We start from the raw sequence: 7,408 nt of genomic DNA, 5'->3' as shown, positions 1-7,408 counted from the left end.
GTTTGTTAGATAGAAGAAAAGCATGGGAGAGGGACTACAGCCTTATTATCAGTATCACTGTGGCCAATATCATATTCCAGGCAGCTGCTGAAGACCTTTTCGAAGGCTGACAGTGGAGTGAAAAAGAAAACAAAACTCCTAGCCACCCATTCCCTAGGTGACATTATGGTGGAATCTCAAAGGGGTTTTCAGCAGTGTCTTTTGCCTCCCCCAGTGCTTCCAGAGCACCAGCACAGGGGAGATGCCGGGGGGCCGCAGCTGTCAGCCCAGAGCCGCCTCGATGGGAGTCGAGGTTGAGTTCCCCCCAGCGCGAGCACCGTGGGCCAGTGCCGGGAAATGGAAGAGGAGTGGAAACCCGAGACAGGTCGGCAAGCATGAAGGCGTGTAACCCAGAGAGAAGATCGCGTACTGATCGATGCCTGGCTCTCCAGTGGTGTTTCGTGCGGTTAGGCTAGAGACGCAGTCACCAGAGACCCTGTTTGATGCCTTTGCAATGCATCCCTCCTGGAAGAGACGCAAAGCTTTCCACCAGATACCGAAGCCCAGTCCTAAATCTGCTCTTGGTTATACCAGCCTCAACTGAAAGAGCACGGGCTTCAGGGAAGCTATTTCGGATGCACCCAGTGTGACTGAGATCTCAGCCTGGTGCTTTCCTTCTTGCTCCCAGAGAATAAGGATTTTGACCTGGATAGCAGCCTTATTCTCTCTGGGCATCTGAAAAGTTGAAGTGCGGTGCGTGTTTTGTTCTTAGAGGCTCGGGAATTACTGCTGTTGCCAGACATAGGCATTCACCTCTCGTACAGATGCTATAGCATTCCCGGATTAAAAGAGCATTGCGCCCAAATGATGGGAGAAACATCTGGGGTTTCTTTTTGATGGTGTGCTTCTGTAAATGAAGATAGATGTGCTGGTTTGCACAACTCTTTCAAATATTACATTTCATAGAAATAAGGCTGCTCAAATTCAGCTTCAGTGTAAATCCAGTAGTCGTGGGGGTCTAGCAGGGATAAGTGTAGCCCTCCAAGACTCTTTTTAATTTTTATGCTACACCTTACATAAATCATAAAGCTCTGAGGAGTCACGGCCATGACTCCCTTGATGCTTTTATAGAAGCTAACACACCATATCCTGACCAGGATTTATCAAAGCTGCCATGAGAGAAATACTGTAAAAAACACCACCAGATATTTTCCCTTGTATGTTCATTCTGTGGCATTTTTAAAAGGAGAAGAACTCTTCAATATGTCATTAACGTGAGATTCTCCAGACGTGTATTCTGGATGTATGTTTTAAATCTTATGTGAAAATATGGGAATATTCTAAAAGCCATAGTCCAATGAGCTACTCAGATTGAATTGCGGCACTGAATGGACGGTGTTTATGCAATCATATTTTTAAAAGTCTGAGCAAACCTTTCATGTATATTTTTAAAAAGCAAGAGAAGTTATTTTAACAGCATCTTCCAGTTATAATTGGCATTTTCTGAGACATTAATATTATTTTTGTCAAAGCGATAATGTTTTTGCTAGTGCAATAGTTCCACAATGAGGTACGGAAGCATAAAACGTTCCCATTTTGCCAACGCTACTAGAAGCAAAGTTCATAGCACTGCCTTTTCTGAAGGAGCACTCAGAATAATAGTTCTAGATTTCCACCTTCTTTTTCTAATACTTCGTGTTATTTTGGTATGTTCACGTCCCTTGCAAAGTGACACATGCTGTGTTAGGCAGAGCACCGAGGACCCATCCTGCAAACGTGCTTCCTTTCATGCACCCAGCAGTAGCTCCCGGCAAGGAAATCAGACTACTCATGATGCACAAATCTTTGCAGCATCCAGACCTGAGATAGCATCACTCAGCAACTGATAGCATTTAACCACGCATTTCAATAGAGTGCCAGATGGCAAAAGAAACAAAGAAGTAGGATTTATAAACATTTGCAGCCTCTTTTATACCTCTTACTGCACCACGACTGCCAGTCATTTCAGGGGGGCTGTGCCTGCGAGGGAAACAAGTGCTCCCCATGCCCAGCTACGACGTGTGATGACCATTGCTGCAGGGCTCTGGAGCACGGCCGCTACGTGAGCTCCGAGCGCAGCGTGTGCGGCAGCACTGATACTGCGGAGCAGGTGATGCTTATTATCAGAGCAATATAGCTGTTTCCGTTCTAGCCTGCTTTCAGAAGGGAAACGAGTAGCTCCCTACAACTTCCTGAACAAGCCCTGTTTTGTGCTGAAATCTCCCATTACTGTTTTTTTTGTTTTTTTTTTTGACCTGAAGATTTTTTTAAATGAAGATAAAATATTTCTGCCGTGCTTATGAATGAGGCTGCAGGATGCAGGCATCTTCTAGCAGGGAAGGAGGGAAGACCCCCGTGTTTCGCTCCCTGTCTTCAGCCCTTCCCCAGCCAGGAAGGCTCAGCCGTGGGAAATCCCGCTGGGGGCACGGAGGGGGAGACCTGGGGCGAGCAGGGGGAGGATGCGCCCGGGCCACCCGGCCTCACTGCTGCCTCCCAGCTCCTTCCCACGCAGGTGGCACTGGCAGAGGTGTCCCCTGCAGCACCGGGCAGGTGAAAGGACAGTGGGCACCAGACCCTTGCCCGCCTTGGGGGGGCCGCGTTCCCCATCCCTCCCGTCCGCGGGGCCGTCGGGGCGGCACGGGGGGGTTCCCTTACCTGCACCAGGGTCATCTGGGAGCCGAGGGCCAGCAGGATCTTCTCGGTCTTGGTGGGGTAGGGATTGTCGCGGTGCTTGTAGAGCCACTGCTTGAGCGGCCGCGCCATGTCCTGCAGCGCCTGCCGCTTGTGCCGCACCTTGCCACCGCTCTGCCGAGCCCTGCCGCCGAGAAGGGGCGCTCAGGAGGGGGGTGCCGGGCACCCTGAGCCCCCCCAGCTTCCCCGGTGCCCTGTCCCGGGGGTTGGCCCCAGCCCCGGGGTGCCCCGAGCCGGGAGTGTCTGATCCCTGCCCGTCGGGGGCCGCGGGGAGCGAGGATGCTCCGGGGGGTGCGGGGGGCTCAGCCTCGGGGCGCGATGCCTCCGGTGCTCGGGGGCTGCCCGGTATGTTTTTGGTCTGTTTGCAAAGGGGTTTTCCTTGGGGGGATGTCCCCGGGGGGAAGCAGCCCCCGGGCCGAGCAAAGTGCCGCGACCCCGGCGCCCCACCTCTGCTCAGCCCCGGGGCGAGGAGCGCTCCTCCGGGAAGGAACCTTCCCAAATTCGCAACGGCCCCTATCGGGACAAAAAGGTTGAAAGGGGGAAAAAAAGGAGCTCAGCTACCGATAGGGAAAAAAATAAATAAAAAGGAAAAAGGTGTTTTGGTGGTTTTGTTTGTTTGTTTGTTTGTTTTTTAAACAAAAAAGGTTGAAAATGAGAAGCGAGCAAAGCCGGGGTACCAGGAGGCAAAGCCGGGCGGCGGCAGGGGGCGCCGCGGGGCCGCGCTGAGCCGGGCCGGGCCGTGCCGGGCCGAGCCGGGCGGCCGCGGGCGCTGCCTCGCCCAGGGCTCCCTCGGAAACCCAATTCCGCCGCGATGGGCTGGTAATAACATTTCGATGAAACACAATCTGCGTGCTACCGAGCAGCCGCGCCGCTGAAAGTATGAGCTGATGCAATCGTTAAGGTGGAAACGGGGAGTAAAAATAGCTCCTCGGGATTTTTCTCGCGTTCCGCGTCTCCTCGGACTTTAATTTCCAAAGCTGCCCCGGGTTGCTTGGTGCCGGTGCAACCCTCCGAGCTACGGCCGGCAGCTCGCCGGAGCTACCGGGTCCTGCCATCACCTCCCCTTTCACCTGTTCCACAACAACAACTACCGGGGAAAAAAAAAAAAAAGGAAAAAAGAGGGAAAAAAAAAAAAAACCAGCCGCAGACGGCTCAGCTTCAGGTGCCTTTTGCACAAACCCGTTCCCAGCATCGCCGCGGCGGGCGGCGAGGGGAGCGCAGTGCGCGCACAGCCCCAGCCCGGCTCCGGGCGCTGCGGGCACCGCGGAACAAGTGCGGGGGTCGCGGCCGGCCCCGAAGCGGCTGCCGGGGCTCTCCCGGTCCCGTCCCGTCCCGTCCCGTCCCGTCCCGTCCCGTTCCGTCCAGCCCCGTCCAGCCCCGCGGGTCTCAGCCCGGGCCGCTTTCGCCAAAGGGGAGCCCCGCGCGTCTGCTTGGGGGGTGTGAATAAATAGGAGAATAAACGCGGTGCCCCCGTTCTGGTTTTGCCCGAGCAAGAGGGAAGGAGGGAGGCCAAGCGCCCTCAGACAGGAGCTCTGTGCGGCGAGATGCCCCCGGTCGGGACGCGTTTGCACCGCCCGGTACCGGCATCAGCGGGATGCGAGTCGCGGGGAGAACGGCTTTGGGGCGCGGGGAGCCCTCCTAGGGACCGCCTCGCGGTCCTAAAGCGGAGCCGAGCGCCGGGCACGGACACACACACACCTCACACCACCCACACACACATACCCCGTCCGCCGGTTGCGCAGGCTGAGGCTCTCCTTGATGGACGGGCTGTCGGGGAGCAGCACCTCGGCGTGGTGCGGGCCCTCCACCACCCCCACGTAGGGCCGGCCGCCCCGCTCCCGCTCCTTGGCGTCCTCCTCGAAGAGCACCTGGCCGCTCAGCTTGCTGAAGACGATGGTGTTCATGGTGGGGGGGGGGCTGGGGGCCGCCGCCGGCTCCGAGGTGCGGGGGCTCGCTGTGCGCTGCGGGCAGGCGGCGGCGGTCACCGGGCAGCCGCGACCGAGCGCCGACAGCAGCCCGCCGGGGGGGCAGCGCCGAGGCACCGGCAGCCGCCTGCCCACCCCCGGGGGGCTGCCCGCAAACCCTGCCCGCCCCCAAGCCCCCCCAAACCCCCCAAACCCCCCGGCCCGCTCCCCCTCGCACCTCGCCGCCAGCCTCCGCCGCGCTCCTCGCTCCGTGTCGCAATAGTTGGGAGCGCGGCTTCTCTGTTGGGTTTGGTGCTTCCCTCTCTCTCCTCTCTCTCTCTCTCCCTCCTTTTTTTTTTTTTTTTTTTCCCTTTCCCTTCCCCTCCCCTCCCCCGGAATGATTTTCTCCTTCCCCCCTCCCCAAACGGGGAGGGAAACAAATTGTTTTTAACGACCACCAAATGCGCAGAGCCGGCGCCCGGAGGCGCAGCCGCCGCGCAGAGCCACTCACATCACCGGGACCGCCGCTCCCCTCCCGAAGGGGGAGGTTTTTTTGGGGGGGGGACGCCGCCGGCCAGGGCACCCCGACAGCCCCGGGAAGGGCACGGGCCCCGCCGTCGGGGGGCAGTGCGTGGCGGGGCGCTGGGAGCCCGGGGTGGCGGCGGAGGACACGGGGGGGGTCCCGCTACCAGCAGCAGGGACCCCGTCGGGGCACAGCGGGCGCGGCGGCTGTCGCAGCCCCGCGCAGCTCACTAACGCCGGTATTTAATGAGACCGCACCAGGAAACATCCCCCTCACCTCCTTTTGTGTCCCCGTCCCGCCCCCCCCCTCCTTTACAAGGCTTACAGCCCGAGCCGGGCGGCGCCCCGCTCCCTGTAGCATCCTTGGCGCGCCCCCGCCGGGAGGCGATGCTGGCCCTGCGTGCGCCCCCGGCCCGCTCCCACGGGTGTGCCGCGGCCCCCCCGCTCCTCCCCACGTCCCCCGCACCCCCCGCACCCCCCGCCGGCCTTAACGTGTCGGTTCCCGTGCGCAGAAACCCGAAAAAGCTGGCCCCGGGCAGTGCTCCCAAGGATGCCATTCAGGCGCTGCCGATGCCGGGCACCGGCTTTCGGGAGGGAGCGTGACGTCACGGCCGCATGACGTCACGGCCGTGACGTCACGCAGCCCCGCGTGTCTTGGAAGGGGTCCTCGGAGGAAAGGGGCGGCCCGGCACGGGGGTCGCCGTCCCCGACCCCACAGCCTTTCACCGAGAGGGAAGCTGGGAAAAGCGACGTGCTGGGGACGCCCCGTCGACAAATCACCCGGCTGCCGGGTCCCCGGCCAAGGGAAGGGACGAAAACAGGGTGGCAGGGACCGCAGGAGCGCACGGGACTTTAGGGCAAAGCCCCCCCACCCAGTGGGTGCCCTGGTCGGAGCGCTCGGGAGCAGCCTGGGGGGACAAACGGGGACACGGGGACACGAATGCCTCCTGGTCTGGGCTGAAGCGCCTAGCTGCTTGCTGCAAACCACACCGCTCTGGTTATTGCTGTGCCCGGCTGAACCGTTTCTGACCTGGGAAGGTTTGTTATAATCACATTACAGCGAGAGAGGACTGAGAAAGTGAGAGGCTTCATCGACACCGAGCTCCCGAGAGCTCTGGCCAGTGAAATGGGAAGGTGATATCAGCCACCTGCAGCCCCACGCCAGTCCTTGCCCCATTATCTTCCCTTTCCTCCTTGCTCCTGCCTGCCTGCTGTGGCAGGAGGGATGCCCACTGCCTGTGTGGTGGCTTGGGAGGAACAGGGAGGGAAGAACCTCGGTGGCAAGATGCTCCTTTCCACTTCCCTCTGGACACCTTTGGGTGTAGACGCCCGTCCTGCAGAAAAAAAAACCCACAGCCGCCTCCCCACACACACACTGTGTGAACAGGGTCTGCCCGCAGCATGCCCCATCAGGCTGGGGGCAGCACAGAGGGAGGGACCCCTTTCTCCTAATTCTCCCCAGTGCCAAGGCAGCAAAGGGGTCTCCTATGTGGGAACTGTTCAGTTAAAGAAATTCCCCCCCCGGTGTGTCCCCTGCTGGAGCTCCCACGCTGAGCGGGGGCGCGGGGCACCTGGCTGTCCTCGAGGAGCGGGCAGCCAGGGCAGCAGGTTGCTGAGGGCCTGGCACGTCCCCGCCTGCACCCAGAATAAATCGCAGCAGCAGCAAGAGCCGAGGGCAGGAATCAGCATTTGGAAAGCGGCTCTGGAAAAAACCAAAAGCCTGCGCGGGGCAGGCGCTGCCAAGCGCGGCGAGGCAGCAGCAGGAGCAGTTGGCACCGCGGCGCCTTACAAGCCTCTAAAGCAGCGAGATCTCCCAAATCATCACATGTAAATCTCACACGCGCCCGCCCCCTCCATATTTTATTACTTAGATCACAGTTGAAAAGCTTAAATGAAAACAGGGTTTCTATTTCCAGAGCTTGTTTAACATCGCGAATGTGATACAAACTGTGGGCTTCATGGTTTTAATTAAGGTTACTTACCCCGCCACGCACGGAAAAGTAAGTCAATGGCTGCTGGCCGCACGCTGCAGCCCACGGCCGGCTCCCCAAGGACTGATGGGCAGCACCGGGGGTCCTCCATACCCCAAAGTGGGGCTGGGTTTGGGGGACAGAGGGGCCTGGGGGACAGAGGGGCCTGGGGCACCTTCCAGGATTGGGGTGCGAGGAGCTCCGTGCTCCTCCTGGCAAAGCCAGCCCCTGTGCCCAGCTTGAGGCAGGCAGCAGGGCACGCCAGAAAGCGGCAGCGAGGCACCTTTCCAAGGGATATCGTGC

At 59.6% G+C, this 7,408-nt stretch overlaps 1 protein-coding gene across 7 annotated transcripts in view; it reads right to left on the bottom strand.

Moving 5' to 3' along the window:
* Positions 1-7,137, bottom strand: part of MKX (mohawk homeobox) — a 48,641-nt gene extending 41,504 nt beyond the window's left edge. Inside the window, exons 1-3 of one of the 7 annotated variants that reach the window (XM_080583353.1) lie at positions 7,118-7,137; positions 4,432-4,670; positions 2,674-2,833 (exon numbers count right to left, since the gene is read on the bottom strand). In XM_080583353.1, coding sequence (XP_080439479.1) covers positions 2,674-2,833; positions 4,432-4,613 — 342 coding nt within the window. In that variant the 5' untranslated portion in view covers positions 4,614-4,670; positions 7,118-7,137. Of the gene's footprint in view, positions 1-2,673; positions 2,834-4,431; positions 4,671-4,851; positions 4,984-5,124; positions 5,410-5,460; positions 5,560-5,627; positions 6,101-6,343; positions 6,462-7,117 lie in introns of those variants that run through there. The other 6 variants (XM_080583348.1, XM_080583347.1, XM_080583351.1 and 3 more) reach the window with 6 other exon arrangements.
* Between the last annotated feature and the right edge of the window lie 271 nt (positions 7,138-7,408).

Source organism: Anser brachyrhynchus, assembly GCF_964034855.1.
Source record: "Anser brachyrhynchus genome assembly, chromosome: 2".
Taxonomy (NCBI): Eukaryota; Metazoa; Chordata; class Aves; order Anseriformes; family Anatidae; genus Anser; species Anser brachyrhynchus.
This window is presented reverse-complemented; position numbering and strand designations above follow the sequence as displayed.